At 40.8% G+C, this 16,718-nt stretch overlaps 1 protein-coding gene across 2 annotated transcripts in view; it reads left to right on the top strand.

Moving 5' to 3' along the window:
- Nucleotides 1-16,718, top strand: part of PCSK2 (proprotein convertase subtilisin/kexin type 2) — a 103,042-nt gene that overhangs the window by 70,544 nt on the left and 15,780 nt on the right. The window contains exons 6-8 of one of the 2 annotated variants that reach the window (XM_063152272.1): nucleotides 2,043-2,119; nucleotides 5,213-5,301; nucleotides 7,820-7,995. The exons of the other annotated variant lie outside the window; for it this stretch is intronic. Of the exons in view, the coding sequence (XP_063008342.1) occupies nucleotides 2,043-2,119; nucleotides 5,213-5,301; nucleotides 7,820-7,995 (342 nt within the window). The remainder of the gene's footprint in view (nucleotides 1-2,042; nucleotides 2,120-5,212; nucleotides 5,302-7,819; nucleotides 7,996-16,718) is intronic. 2 annotated transcript variants of the gene reach the window in all.

The raw sequence follows: 16,718 nt of genomic DNA on the forward strand, positions 1-16,718 counted from the left end.
ATCGTTCAGGCTGGAATCCCTTTGTCTGTTACTGCTATGAACATGAGTGGTACACCAGCACAGCTAGAAGGACTTTTCAGCCTTAATTTATGCACAGGGGAATTCTAGAGTCAAGAGTGGTTGCTACAAGGTGCTTGCATATTTGATGATGTCCTGAAAAGTCAACCTTACCAGACCCCCTTTGAGCTTAGAGTATGTAAGTGGGACTGCATTTCTACTAAATGGGAAAATAAAACACAGTTGACACATGACTGAGTGTAGATCTTCATTTGTACAATATTTTTAGAGCAGAAGCAGAAGTTCTGAGTGAATATGAAGTTGGCAGTATGTCTGTGTGATATCTATGACAGTGAATTTTGTAATTCATTAAATATTCTGTGGAAAAGTACTTGTTTTCTGATGTTTTTAAATCTCCCTCTCAGTAATGTAAATTTCTTAAATTATGAGAAGTAGTAAAAAATAACTGCTTGTCCATCTTCTCAGTACTAGTCATGAATTATAGACAAATGTCAAATTCCCCTTTTTTCCCTGGCTGAAAAGTGATGTTCTGTTTACTCTTAGCTCATGCAAACCTCTGCCATTGGAAGTGCTGTATAAGCAGTTGGGGTAATTAAAATAAGCAAATTACCCAGACACTTGGGCACAAAGACTTAGAAGCACTGAGAATTTGTAGCTATAGCTGACATGACTGGAAGGCATCTTCGGGCCAAAAATCAGGGCCTTAGCGTGGAGATATGGAGAGATCTGTAAGGATCTCAAGAAGAAATTAATCTCTGAGCTGGAAGACAGCATTAAGTCATTTGAGAGCCACTCTGAAAATCTCTGCTCCATTCAAATGCTGCAAAATATTTACTGTCTGTGCTGTATATAAGCAACCAGGCTTTGAAGTGACCACCCAAAAAACGCCACTGTACAATAACTTGAAAGACACTTAATTTTGCCCTCTAAGTATCAGAGGCAATGTTATTCTCGTTTCATCCTGGAACAAGTTTTTGGGAGTTTAAGGGTTTGAATCCAAAACTTGGGCGCTACCAATGGGATGTCTATTCCTGTATATCAGGAACTGAAATTCAGATGAAAGGGAATGTTTTTAGGAGCAAAGCTATTCATGCAAAAATCTCAAATTATCTTCAATAGCATGCTCAGCCAAATCTTAAATGGAATACAAGTACACATTAATTGAGAATTAACATAATTCAGTTTCTTGAGTATGATGATTATTAAAACATAAACTCAATGAACATACACTTGAGAGGAAACTGCTAAATATTTTAAAAGCCTAATTTTCAGACACCCTTTATTTTTTCATCAAGAGAGAAAAAAGGAGATGGCACTTGACTTTCTGAAACTTTCTATTTGCTTCATCTGAAAAAGTTGCTGAGTGTCTTTAACTGCTGATAGGACAAGTCAGGAATAAATTAGATTTATATAGAAAATATATAGAGACATGGGATGACATTTTGAGAAGTGCCTGAAAGCCACATTTGTGAAGCTGTTCAGACAAAGGAATGAGAAAATATGCAGAGATTTTCGGGTATATGTGCTGGCCATTAATGCAGTTTTCACAGTTGAATTTTGAGAAATGTACATTCTTAGGCATTGAAATGCTTTTAGAAATCTTACTGTTGTAGTGTCACAAAGGAGGTTTTCAAGAATACTTCTTTTCTGGAAGACCCAGGTGTCTTGTCACTTCCACCACCATTTGGAAAATGGGATTTAACCTTTGCTTTGCCACAGCAAGTAGTTTAATACCTGAATACTCATGTAAGTGTTGATGTTGATGCCCAGTAGTAACCTGATCTCTCACACCATCTCACAATTGACCATGCTTGTCTACAGGAGGCTTTGCATGCCAGAAAGCATTGTTCCCTAGGCTTGCTGGTGTGGAAAATGGGAAATGCCACAGCACTGTAGGGACTGGTTTCTGTCCAGATACATCTCCCAGGATGAAGTTTGCTATTGATTCTCAGCTTTTCATTCAATTTGTGTTTCGCTTCGTGTCTGTTCTTCCGCTGATTTTCTGTGTTCCTTGTGTTTTGTAGAATGCCAAAGCCAGCTATGACTTCAGCAGCAATGATCCCTACCCCTATCCCCGCTATACAGATGACTGGTTTAACAGGTAAATGGATTGTGGGCAGCCTGCTCTTCACTTTGGATTGTGTAAGAAATTCTGCATTTTTGTGAAATGTCTGTTTTCTGCTAAATTCAATCATCACAGAACAGACACTGCAGTCTCACTGCTGCTTGAAAATTAGAGGTTATTTACAATGTCATTTTTTTAGGTTTATAGTTTATAAATGATGTTGCTGCTCCAGAAAAGTATATTTTTAGATTGTTCTCTAAGTGATGGCTAAAAAACTTTTGTTGAAAACTTTTTAAAGATTTCAGGGCTCAGACTGAGTGCTTATCAAAAAATATTTCAGGCCTATTTGATGTGGTTTTCATCTCTGATTTAGGGTGACTGGATGGTCTCCTAGTTTTGGATGGGGGTTTTTGTTTTTATTTCTAAAGAAATCAATTGTATTTCTGTCAGAGTAACACAACAAAGAAGCAGCTGTGCTTCTACCTCAGGTACCGGCCTCCTGGAATGGATTAAAAAGAGTTAGGAGCTGTGATATCCTTCTTTGTAGTCCTGCAATTTTTCGGCCAAAGCAAGATCTCAATGAGACTTCTGCTTCATTTTGTGAAAGGACCTCTGACACTTTTAAAGCAGTATGAATCCAGTTAGTGAATGGAAAGTCACAGAAAGACTAGGGTTCTAATTTGTGAAGGTCTGCTGACTTTCTTGCTTTATTTATGTGAAGGATCTTTTTAGCAGAAAGATACCACTTAGCTCTGGAGAGGAAGAAAATTAAAATTAGCTTTAGTGTGTAATGGTAGCTTTTGTTGTTTTCAGTGTGGAACTTCATAAAATTGGGTATGTTCTGCCAAGTCCCATTAACACTGATTCTGCTGCTATCAAGTATTTTATAGTGGGGCCCATTTTGCTGTCCTTACCTGTTTGGCAAAGTAAACTCTCCCTGGAGGGAGAGTTACATGCCAAAGTCTCTTTGAATAGACCTCAAACATTCCAGATGTGGCAGGGGTTATTGTTTCTGGTCCCAGGTGCCCCTGACTAACTTCAAGTGCTTCAGTGAAGCTCACTTACATAAAGTTTATGCAAGACTTGCTCTACTTGCGAATATATGGTTTACCTTTGAAGTAGCTTGTTCACAGATGAAAATATTTTGTGTTTTATTCCCCGATGTTAAATACTGAAATAGAGAAGAGGTGAACACTGTAGAGAAAGGCTGTGATTTGTTCTTCTGACATGAGTCACTTCATAGAAACCACAAAGATTTATCAATGATACATGAACAGCAAATAGGTCTGAGTTGGAAAAGTCTGCTATTTACCATTAATAATTCAAACAAATGCATTTCCATGAACTCGTGATTTTTTTCTTTTCTCTCTAGTCAGCAGCACATTATTGAAACTCTGAGCTGCTGGAATAGGCCTGTTTACAGTCTCCATTATGTGGGCCACTGCTCTGGAGAGGACCTTCTGGTAAAACCTTTTTGTCAGGAAGGTCCTAATACAGTTTTTCTCACTGTAATCTGGCAGCATCAGTGATGTTTTGCACCCCAGCATTAGTCAAACCAATTTTGAACAAAGCTATTTATTCTTCTCTGTGCCTTGTAGTTGGCCCATAGATGACTAGATAATTAATGCCTAGCATTGCTAGCACCTACCAATGAATGTTGTGCTTCTGTCACACTTCCTTGAGCAAGATCATGAGGGAAAATCTTGTTGTTTGATTGTTGATAGAAATTTCTGTAGCAGCTGAATAACAAATCTGTATTTCTGTCTTCTCTGCCCCCTTCGTAAAAGGAAGCGGATGAGATCTTCTGTCATCTCTCTTTATGGAACTGCCTCTAAAAATATATTCTCCTAAGTAGAGCAGGAAAAAGTATGTCTTGCTTCTTATCTTTTTATTAATGTTACACTATCTTTGCCAGACACCCATAAAGGGAAAGAGAGGGAAAAAAGATGATTAAAACAGTTTTGCTGCCTCCCAGGATGGTCCATCTATACTCAGTATAACCTTTATAATACAGCATTTTGAATTGCATGAATTCTTAGTATGCTGTAGAATCAGTGCCAGTTTCAATGCTCAGAGTGGATTGATGTGAGCATAGGATGGAGTCATATATTGATTCAACATCTTAGACTAAAAAAAAACCCTGACAGCAGCACAGGTTTCAGTAATTTCCCTGCTGCTATGCTTTTTTTAAAAAACTAGGTTATGTTATCTGCATTTCTTTTCTTTTGAGTTTAATTTCTAGGATGAATTAGGAGAAAGGAAAATGCAATTTCCCTTCCTGCAGGCGCCACTGCCAGTGGTGCCAGTAAATGCCACTACAGCTAAAGAGTCTCTATTAAGAGCTGTAAAGCACTTCATAGACACCAGGTATTATTGAAATACCATGTGTCAGCCCAAACCTGGACCTCTGTACCAGAGCAGACTTTTCCCACTTGAGCAGAAAGCAATTGCTCTGTGAGCTGGAGCACCTTGTCAGCTCTTTTGGGAATCAGGCACTGGATGAGGGATGCATGTGCCTTAGGTCCCACAGCTTTGCGCCTGGCCAGCCATGTGCAGCTCTGCTGCTGAGGAGTGCAGTGACCATTGTGGCTCACTTCTCCTACTCCAGCTTGGTATTGCACCCACCTCTTCCTGTAGCATTTCTTTTGTGGGCAGGGATATGCTCTTTGTACATGTTCAGACAGCAAAAAGGCAGCCAGACTGTTCCATAAGGTTGAAAGTAATGGGTGTCACGGTGTCAAGATGCAAAAATAAAGGAACTAATACTGATTTTTGTATTTATGGTGTTCTGTCAGGAGCTGTTTCTACTAAGATTTGTTAATGAGGCAGAACCTGTCTCACAAGCTAAAATGAAAAGGCCTGTATAACTTTACAGTTAAATGCAGTGTAGAGATACATGTTAACCTCAGAGCAAGCCTCACTCATTCTGCGGAGGGGAAACTGGATATTGCCTGCTTCAGCAAGGAATGAACACGTGCCAGTATTCAGCACTCAACAGTTTTGCATTGAATGGTTTTCCTCTGCAGCACTGGGAGCTGACTGAGGCAAAACAAGCTCACAGTGATCCAGCTCAGCTCAGCACGTGCATTAGCTGGGGTTCATCTGGTCTCTCTGCCTTCCTTTTCACAGCCACGGGACAAGGTGTGCAGGAGAGGTGTCTGCTGCTGCCAACAACAACATCTGCGGTGTGGGAGTTGCGTACAATTCCAAGGTGGCAGGTATGGTAGCAATCCAGGGTGCAAATAGCCCACTGTGCTTCAGGCAGAGCTCCTCCTGCAGAGACAGAGGGTGTTGCTCACAAAAGGGTTGCAGATTGGTGCTGGACCATGTATTTATTACTTTTCACAGTAGCTGGAGAGAGAAATATCTCCCTGGCTTTGCCTTTTCAATCAAGGGCCTTATAAATAAAGGCTTTTCAATAACAGTGCTAAAGAGCAGCTCTGCTCCTTCATATACCAGCTCCTGTTTGTATGCTGATTTTCAGTGCTTCTTCCCTGCATACCTATAGAATTGTTTGTGCCGAATCTCATTTTGCAGGAGGTAAAGTATCAATTTCTGCTGCACTTAAAAACCATTTGAAAAGGCCAATCTTATGCTGCTCTTACTCTTTAGGCTCTCACAGGGCAGGACCTGCAGAGCTGTATATCTCTGTGGTTGTAGTTTTCCTCTGTTTTAACAGTGATGCAAAGTGATAGAAGCAGATGCGGAGAATGAAACAGGTGCACTCAACATCCACACCTTGGGTATTTTTACTTCTAACAAGTTCTTCTATGCACATATATACTGAATACAGTGCTTGGAGTGAGTTAGGCTCTCCACACCATGTGTCAGTTTAGTTGAATCTGAAGAAATCCTGTTTTTCCCACTCTTGAAACAGTTCCATGATGAGAACTGAGGTACAGCAGGCAGAGATAGATACCTATGAATTTCACTTTACTTTCCCTAATCCACACCAGAGCATCACCCATTGCTTCTCGGTGATGGTCCACAGTGTGTGTACTTGGACAGTGCTGCTGTGCTTGGCCAGTTCCTGTTTCACTGTAGTGTCAGGAGAATCTGAGGAAGGCCACATTTCACCTGTCACCTACATGACTGAAAGCTGAATCTCCACCAGAGAAGAGCACCAAGCAATGTTTGCTAAGCTCTTACTCAAGAAATATCAGTGAGAGTTAGTAACTGGCTGGGCAGGTCTAATAAATATCTCCTTTCTTCAGGAAAGGTAACATCTCCTTCAGGGATGAGACATTCCACAAAATTTACATTCTTTCAAGAGCTACTCTTCGAGGAATCTGAATTGAGACATGGGATTTTGTCTGGACCATGTCTGTATTGTTCATATAACTCTACAACTGCAAGCTGGTTGCTTAAAAATCAAGAAGTTTGACAATATTTCTGGTGACCAACAGCCAACAGATAATCTTCTGTGTTTGTCCACTTTGCATTAAAATCCCCTCAAGTTTTTGGAAGTGCCAGCCAGCCTTCCCTGCCTGAGGACAATATGCATTGGCAACACCACTGTGTGGTCCATGGCACTGGAAGTCCATGAAAGCTGAGGGTCTGCTTCTGTCATGGTTTGGAGTCATGTTTGCAGAATGAATGGGTAGTTGATTGTAGATCTGCATTTTATAAGTATGGGAAGCAATTTCTCACCAATTGAGTTTGACTTCATGTTAGCTTGAGTTAGCCCATCAAGAACATCTGGCTTTGGTCTGATTTCTATTTGAAATTTATACCACCTTTTTTCTAGCCTTATATTTGAAACACAGTGGTTTTTTATTGAATATAGTAAAGTCACTGGCTTCTAAATCAGGATCCTTATTGCCATTCACACTGTTTGGCACTGGTTTCTGCCCAGTCTCTGTCCTAAACCATTGGGAAAAGCTGAACTTCAACTTGGGGATATAAATAATGCTTGGAATGAATCCCTGGTTACTCAGGTCTCATCCAGAGACCAAGTGACAGGTTGGCTGTCACTGGAATTGTCCTATGTGTGAGGTACGATGAGTGTGAGGTAAGGGCTTGCACTGCTGTCTGTTGCACTCTGGCTCACTTAGAGTCAACACTTTAAGGTTTTATGAAGTTGACATCTCCTAAGATTGTATCATTTAAACTCTTTAACTTCTGCTGCAATATGGGTTAAAGGAAGTGGGTTTTAGTTTGCTTTTTTCCTCCACATGCTGGCTGTATTTTGCTATTGCATCTGCTTGTTGACAGAATGATATTTTTCCAGGAAATTGCTGTGTAGCATGTTTCCCTCCTCTGATTAAATTCTGGAGATGCACCCAAATAAATAGAAAAATTACTTGAAAAACTAATGACATGTGAACACAAAACTGAATGTAAGTTAGATGAGGGAGGGGACCTTACTCTTTTTTGCTAGCTTACAGAATCTTATATTAAATGCCGTTGATATTATTTAAGCACTGAATTTCTAAGACTGCTGAATTCTGTCATTTTTATAGTGTTCTCAAAGATTAGATGGAAAATATGGTGCAATTAGAAAGCTAACAATAAAGTTCTTTTTCTGTCTGGGCTGTGCTGCCTTGGTGGCTGGGTGTTTAATACTGGCATCCTGCTGGGTAAGCACACCCTGGTGACATGGGAATGTCAAGTGTAGAATTACTGAATGGGTAAAACTGCCAGTGACTTAAAATATCTGTAACTGGTGGCCGTCTGCAAGATTACATTTTGTGCTGGGTAGTGCATATTTCATGCTTATGTTGATTAAAACTACAGGTATTCGAATGCTCGACCAGCCGTTTATGACAGACATTATTGAGGCTTCCTCCATCAGTCATATGCCTCAAATCATAGATATATATAGTGCCAGCTGGGGACCAACTGATAATGGGAAGACTGTGGATGGACCTAGAGAGTTAACGCTGCAAGCAATGGCAGATGGTGTGAATAAGGTAACAGTTTCAATAATCTGGGTTCTGGGGCAGAATGGTGTGTACATGCTTGTGCAGAAAACAGTGACTTGGGAACACAATGCATTTGCACAAATTATCAAACTTTAGCCATATTTCAAGGTTCCTTTGATGCTCACTCTGCAATATTTTGGTATTGATTTTATTGTATAGTCTCAGCATACTGTGTTTATCTCTAGCCTGCTAACTGATGCTTTTCATAGGCCATTGCAGTCAAAATGGAAGAGCCTGAACTTGTTGAACCCAGGTTGAAATATGTCAGCTGAGCCACTGACACTGCATTTTCTGTTTTGGCATGTTACCAATTTAATTATTTTTTGGATTTGGAGTGTCTCTTTGGTTACTCATTATATGGTCATTATTATAGCTGTGATTGAGCTGCAGCAATTCAGATGTCCCTGGACTAATATCATCCAGGAGACTCCTTGTTTATTCCCACATTCCCAGCTCCTTCTAGGAGCAGTCTGTGGTCTTTGTAAAAGACACTCAATATCAGCCTGTCATCTGTTAAACCGGTACACTGTAAGATGGTTGGAGGAAATGTGTGTGCCACAGCTCAAAAATAAATTAAATTAGCCCAGACAAACCAACCTTGCATGGCTTTATCTCTACCTCTTTAGTGTCATGCAGCCAAGACAACCATGGGTGCCCCCTGGTGCTCTAGGGAATGAGCCTCCTCCCCTTGGCTGGTTGTAGATTGGTTTCTGTATTGACAAGACCTGAAATTACCCAGAACATCTGCAATGGTTTTCTATGGGAGCTCCACAATTACTTTTCTATTCAAATTATTTCTTCCTTTTGCTTGTGCCAGATTCTCCCACTCTTCATCGCCAGCTCACTGTAAGCAGCACATTCTGTTTACCATGTTTTGTGACATGATAATTCAATCTACCGCTGTGACAAGTAGTGAAGCATCTAAAGCTTTCTCAAATGCTGACCCTCGGATGTTTTGCCTGTAACAGAGGGATTACAGTTGTCTTCATGCTTCCACCCATAAAATTGGCAATGTACTGCAAGAACACTGGAAGACTTGTCAAAAATTCCTTCTGTCTACTCAGTTTTTTAGTATAAACTGTACAAACCTCTGATGAGTTGAGTCCCTCTGAAGTCACCTTACACAGGCTGTGTTTCTTGTGATTTTCATTTATCTAGTGTTTCCATAAAGATCCCCTTAAACACTTTGGTCTTGAGGAGAATCTTTCTTAACTGTATGACAATTCTAGCAGCACCTTGATGTGTTATTGTTGCTTGATCTCTCTTCCACTTATGTTGGTTGTAGCAGATACAAACTTTGAACACAGAAAAGTTTCCATGTAATTTCTGTGCTGTCCTCATCCAATGGAGAACTTGTGTAAAAGTAGCAAAAAAAGTGGAAGATTGAAAACTGAACTAGAGTTATTTTACCCTTCAAGCGAAGCAGTTTTTAAATCATAATCATGGGGATTTTTTGTAATTTGGTATAAAAAATACCTTTGAATTAACTTGCTGTCATATTGCCCTATGCTTTAATTTGTGCAGTTGCACTGGAATTAACCTTGTCTTTCAATGTTTAATATCAGAGTAGGGATTTTTCTTCTCTGTTTCATTGCTTGGTTGGAGTCCTATACTCAGAGGGTTGGTCATATTACCTTTTTAATACCTTGCCTTCAGGAGTGTTCGTGATTCTCTTCAAGAAATAATTTGCAGTATTAAGATAAAAAGGGGCCCTGAGATCACTTACATTGAAGTCTCAGGAAAGAGAGAGCACAGTGACAGTGATCGGTGCTCTGGCAAGGATTGCTTTTATGAGGAGACATGTGTCTCTTTTATCAGGAGACATAAAATTACCAGGAGAGCCTGCAGTAGTAAACCAGTTCTCTCGGCCGTTGGAGAATTAGGAGGAATTATACTGGATTCTACAAAAAAAAAATATTGCTGTCTTGGGACAATTACACTTAACCTTGTAGTGGCAGTATCCCAGCTATCTCCTGGCAGTATGTGCACAGAAGATGGGACAGTTCTGCCCCAAATAACTCCCTTTGTGTTATGATCTTAGCTTTATCTACCCTTCTTTTGCTCATTACATTTCCTAATAGAACAGTTTTTTCGGGTATAGTTTGTTCTGATTTGGTTTTTTTGAAGAGCCAGATTTTCTAGAGGTATTTCAAGCTGTCAGTTGATGCTGGGTATTCTCCATGATGCTCTGAAAAACCCACTACAGAGCTGGCTGCATGTAAAGGAAGACTATCAAGCCTTTGAAGTAATACCTTTTTACCTAGTTTATGTCTATAATATATGCATCACACTCTCTATTGACTAAAAATGTAAATCTAGTTTATTATTATTTCTCAGTGTAACCCTCCTATCTTATTAAAAAGTATCTTTTGTAAACTGAGAAACAAAAAAATGTAGGAATTCTTTTTATCAGCCTAGAGCTGATTCTCACCAGTTATGGCTCATGACTTAATGACGAAGCTGAAATATTGGTGGGGAGGAAGCAACATGCTGAGAATAAAAATGTATTCTTAAACTAAAAGCAATACTTCCAAATGTCCTAGAAGGCAAAATAAGAGCTCTTGCATGGAGCAAGATTAATATCCTTGCTTCTAATGCAATAAAATAAAAATCAGTAAGTAAGAGCGATACAGAATTCTTACACAGGATGTGCATTTAATTGAGTTGACAAACACAGGTTATCTTTGCCTTGCTGCCACCACACTTGGGAGCCCAGTTCAAAGAGGACACTGCCAAGTATTTCATCCTTCCCACAATCTCCATTCTCACTTTCATATCCTTCAGAATTTCTCCTTCCACAGCTACTGAGATTTGGGGATAACTAGTCGCCTGATAATGACAATATGATAAAAACGGCAGAAACTGTGAAACTTCAAGTTTATATGTCTATTTTTATGTCTTGAAGCCACCCAACTATAACCAGCTGGACTAAGGCCAACATGTCTTCTATTTCTGATATATATTCTTCTAGCTGAAGATGTCCTGGCTCATTGCAGAGTGGAGTTGGACTGGATGGCCTTTAAAAGGGCCCTTCCAACCCAAACTATTCTCTGATTCTATTTTCCTACCTTTCCTCTTCCATTATCCATTCTTGGCATGTGTTAAACTCATTCTTGCCTTTGCCTTAATCATACCTTCATTTTGGTGGGCTGTTCGCTTGGAAGGTAAATAGCATTAATAGAGGCAGCTCTGAATTAAGGACAACACAATCTGTCATCACACTGTCAACTCCTTTATGGGCTCTCTTACTTATTATATCCAAGGCTAAGCACAAAATTATTATTGTGTGCATGAACTGGGTGTCATCATAACCCATGGAATCAGAAGTTATTGGGAAAGGTACTCAAGCTGCTTTTTGTTGCTAAGATATTTTTTAATGTGATCTGGCTTCACCTGTGTTATCTCATGGCTTTAGTTCAAGGACAGTGGTCAACAGCATGGCTGGGTCACTGAACATTGGTGGTTGCACTGCAAGGATATGTGACCTCACAGTTGAATTAGCAAGAATTTGGGAATAGGGATTGAAAGGAGTTTCATACACACAAAGGTCCACAAGTATTTGGCAATTACCAGCACTGGCCTGACACAGGTGAACACTCTTACCTGATGCAACTTTGAGCTGCTAGAAAATACTTATTTGGGATGTAACTGGAAAGGACTTTTAAAAACTTTTAGGTTTTAAAGATTAGACTGAAAGTTGTATGTTTACAGTACTTGTCTAATGAGGGGGCCTTGCATTCATTGTATGCATTGTATGACTGGACAAAGCAATCCTGTGTGATTTACATATCCCTTGTCTGAGCTGTGCTTACCCACTATGGGGGTTAGAAGGCTTGGAGAAGGAGGTAGAGATGATGGAAATCCTGTGACAACACATCTCTCTTAAATAGAGACTTTCTGTTCTTTAGTATCTTGCATCCAGAATTGTATCATCTGTCATCTTAAACAGGAAAAGGCTGTTGCAGACATCTTTTGTGAAAATCCTTTTCTTAGGATTTTTCCTGCTGAGAAGCTGAGAAGCTACAGCAACAAAATGTAAACAATGGTTATCTGCTGCTGTGGAATGCATCAGGTGTGTCTGTGATTGGGCCATCTTGAATGTTTACAATTAATGGCCGACCACAGACCAGATAGCTTGGACTCTCTGTCTGAGCCACAGACCTTTGTTATTCATTCCATTCTATTTTTAGCTAGCATTCTGAGAGGAAAACCTTTCCTTCTATTCTTTAATATAGTCTTAATGTAATGTATATCATAAAATAATAAATCAAGCCTTCTGAACACGGAGTCAACATTATCGTCTCTCCCCTCACCCAAGAACCCCTGTGACCACAGTCACAAAAGGCAGCCTAGGTTAAGGACTAATTCCACTTATATTTTATGGTATAACCTGGTTGTAGTGTAGCGTCCAGTAAACACTTCTTATTTGCCATTTCATGAGTCTAGTTCTTTCCAGCTTCAGTTACTGGAATTTAAGGCAACAAAAAGAAGTAATCAAATAAAGTGGTCTCTTATCTATTGCATTTTTAAGATGTAGACTTTTATATTAGGAGGTTGTGAGTGGTTGCTCATGAACTGAATGAATTCCTTGAAATTTCACCTTCTCAGCCAGAATATGTAAGACATGAGCCATTTGTGCTTGTGCTGGTGAAAACATCACTGCTACCCTAGTGTAGTTCTACCTAAGAAAACAATGCCCAAGTAAAAATTACCTAGGGAGCAGTATTAGGAATTCATAGTCACATCATGGCTTTGTAACTGGGCTCACCAGTTAGGCTCACCAGTTAGGCTCACCAGTTAGGCTCACCAGAAGGAAGAATTGACAGTGTAAAAAACAAAAGGAAATATTTTTCATTTACCTCTCTCCAAGTGCACAGAAATTGTGTTATTGTTCTTTGAAAATATCATGTTAATTAAGTATATACAGTTAGATGCCACATGCCTCTAACATAATTTTATTGTTCAACAGCTAAGTGAGGACAGGAAATTTTGTTATATGACAACCATCTGATTACTCACTTTTTGAGGAAGCCCAGCAAGCTCCTTTATAACTTGGGAGCCCTTTACTATCGTATTGCCATTGTGTCTGAAATATGCATTATAATTCCATGCCTTGTCTTTTTCATCTAAGATAAAATCAAACCTTATTAAAACCCCACACATGTTGTATCTACTTGCAATTCTGAATCCTGGTCATCTGAAAGGGATGTTTTCTAAGGAGGCAAGACAATAATGTAGCCTGAAAATGCTGATTTTGTTGTATCACTCTGCCCCCAGGAGTGCTTTTTTGCCTAATCTCTGTGCCACAGCTCAGCAGATAACACGCTTTAGCTTCCCAGCAAGGATGGTAATGCAAGCTGGCAACATTTGCACAATGCTTCCAGGAGCACAGATGGACCTATGATGCTAGAGTTCATCACACCACTTGGGAATGCTGGCAAGGGAGACCAGCATTGTCACTGCTAAAGAGTAAATTGGGTGTGTAGAGTCTTTCTGAGTGATAATCTACTTCAGAAATAATGAGAAGAGAATGAGATTGATTTTTTTGCAAATATTATCAATACTAGAATTAGGCCTGTAGAATTGTTGTATTATCACTTGTGGTGCACAGCCCAGCATCCAGCAAAAAAGAAATGGCTAATTAAAAGGTTTTGCCTTAGGATTTTCCAAGTTCCCTTCTCGTTGCCCTGCTAGACTGAACCCTCCCTGAAACCTAATGCTGCCTCTCTTCACCAAAAATATAATTTTACATGTATTTCTCTTGGCTAAGAGAAGCCCATCCAATTTCAACAGCAATTTAGATGTAGAAAATGGCTCAAGCATTATTTTTAGCCAAAGGAGGTATTAACAATTAAGCAATTAATTATGGTTTGGCATATGTGAGTTCAGTACTCTTCTGTGACCAATTCTAAAATAAGTTACAGAAAGCCTTTTTATTAGAGTTTATGAATTATATGTCTTAGATTTTTTGAGCCTTGTATGCAGCAGTCTTGGAGTTTGGTGGTTATTACTTGACCCAAATAGTTTCAGAAATCTGCTAGGACAAACTGGACAGACAGTTATTAAAGGCAGCAAAATGTGAAAGGGACACAAAAAGGAGAAGTATGTTGGAAGTGTGGTTCCAAGTGATAGTTATCCTCTGCACAGTAGCCAAGTGTTAAACTGAGTTCTTGCTCCTGCTAAAACAGCCTTTCCTCTTCCACTGTTGAATACCAGAAGGTTAGGCCAGCAGGGAAGGGACAGGGCCTTCATCAGTAGTGAATTTGAGAGGATAACCCTGTTGCTGTTTCTTCCCACCTGAACTGCATGGCTTGTGGCTGTGCTGGGCTTTTCCAGGGTTACAGTTCAGCATCTCCAGGCTTTCGGAAGGAACTGGAGAAGTGCAAAGGCATTCAGCTCAAACAGGGTAGCTGTGCGCCTAAACCTGTGTGGTGGCAAACTTTGGCAATCCAAGTATGTTTCCTGCTATGTTTTCTCTGAGGTATCTCTGATGTTAAATCAAGGTTGCTTGGCTGGCTGTCAGAAATGTGTTTCTGCCTAAATTTTGCTTTAGGTTTTTAAAAGTACCCAAGTCATCAGTATAGGAAAGGAGCAAAGGGATCAAGAAGTCACAGGCTACCAGAATGCTCTAGGCAAATCATCCTGGCAGCTGGAGGCGCCAGGGGAGTGAGAGATGTTAGGGATGCAGGAACATGCAGGCAGGCTCCAGAAAACCCTGGCAATACAAAAAATGGGCAGCAGTTCAGGGATGCCAGAGTCGCTGCCTCCAGCTGACTTGTACTGTATAGCTACCTCTGCAGTAGGTCGTTGCAGCCTGAATAGCTGCTAGTAAAGTCCAGGGTAAGGAAGCAAAAAGGCCCTTTGCATAATATCAACAGATGTTTAATTCAGCTGGCCAGTGAGATGTTCAGAGTCCCAGAACACACACATGTGGAGGGTCCAGGTTCCCCTCTCTCAAGGAGCCCCCAGAGTGACCCTGGTCTCTGGGCAGTACTAAGATAAGGGCCAATCGGGGGATAGGGAGGGAGTGGCTCAGGGACACAGGAACAGACATAGGAGGAGCAGGGGAAGGAGCCAGTGGGGTCTTACGGGCTTTTGAGGGAAGCTTCTTGTGTTTCCCCAAGCCAGGGGATGCCCTCCAGGGTCTCCACAACTCCCCATTTTGAAATTATTAAGAAAGCTTCTCTGAAGGATCAACTGAATCAACACAAAATGACAAAAACAAATAAAAACCCTCCACATGTGTGTGCTTTGGGACTCTGTTAAATATCTCACCACGTGGCTGAATTAAACCTCTGTGGATATTATGCAAAGACCCTTTTTGCTTCCTTACCCTGGACTTTACTAGCAGCTATTCAGACTGCACAAATGGCACACTGAGCAGGTCTCTAGGAGAGACCTCTTCTCCTAGCAAACATCTGCACTAGACCACCCTGAGAATTTGGGCTTTTTTTACCCCAGTGTGGTGAGTTTGAAATTTTGGTTCCTTCCTCCTTTTACTCTCCGGTGTTGGGAAGAGACTGGGTTAAGATGGAAACAGCACTCACCCATGCAGAACAAGAAGTTTACCTTGTTATAAATGAGGTCCCATATTTCTAATTTAATAATTCACAGACTTAAAATTTAGCAGCAGTTTTTAATTGAGCAGCCATTTTATAATACAATCAAATATAATCCAGTAGTTACAAAAAGAAATTTGGCAGTGGCTCAGATAAAACATAAGCAAAAATTGAGCAATCAGAATATGGGGAGGGCATCCCACCCTGCCTCACGTACAAGAGGCAAAAGGATCCAAACACAACTTATATACTGTATGCTAATGCATATTCATCAATGTTTTCCCATAAATCTCCTCCTATTTTAGATTCTCAAAATCTACGTCACTCTACTGTGCAGCGCATTCTCCTGTTGTTGCAAGTCCTCTGAATAACCTGGCAGGTGGTGTGTGCGCATTAAGCTTTATTTTATGTAAGTAAGCACTATGTTCCAATTAAGCCTTATTATTTTACAGATAAGACCACTATTTTAGACTTCCTGTCTGGAATTGTCCCAGTTTTTTTCTCTTTATTGTCCCAACTTCTCAAGGTCAGTCCAAACCAATAAATTTTTGGAAGTAATTTGGGAAATTTAAAAACTAAGAGAGAATTCTGTTCTTTATTTAATATGATGATGAAATGCATTCTGAATCTTGAGGACCATTTAAAAAACAGCTGAAAACACCTTCTCCGTGTTCCCCTCTTTGTGCCCCTGCACCTCCTCCCCTGTCACAAGGATAGACTCCTCCAGGTTCTCCCGTGTTTACTCCTGCTGCCCAGGTTGGCTCTCACCACATGGCCGCAGCCGCATGATCACATTCACGTGCTCAAGATGGCAGAGACCCCATGGCTGGAGCTGTGGGGTCCCCCCTTCTGCCCTCTGGTACTTACGCTTCCTCCCACAGATGTGTTTACCTTGGTTGCTATAGCACTGCGAGACGGAGCAGGTGGTGATAGCCATCCCCCCTCGCACTGAACAGCTGCTCCCGCAGAAAACCCACGGCCTCCCCACTGCTGCTCCACATGGCCAGAGTGAGCTGGCTGATATTCGCTGCCCAGCCTGCCCCGTGGCAGCCCGCTGCATGGGGGTCAAGGGCAGGCGGGCAAGACCAGCGGGCCCAGGGTACTGCTGTCACCGGGCAGGCAGACAGCCCCACCGGGGGATGGCTTAGAGCT

This window comes from Melospiza melodia, chromosome 3, assembly GCF_035770615.1.
Source record: "Melospiza melodia melodia isolate bMelMel2 chromosome 3, bMelMel2.pri, whole genome shotgun sequence".
NCBI lineage: Eukaryota > Metazoa > Chordata > Aves > Passeriformes > Passerellidae > Melospiza > Melospiza melodia.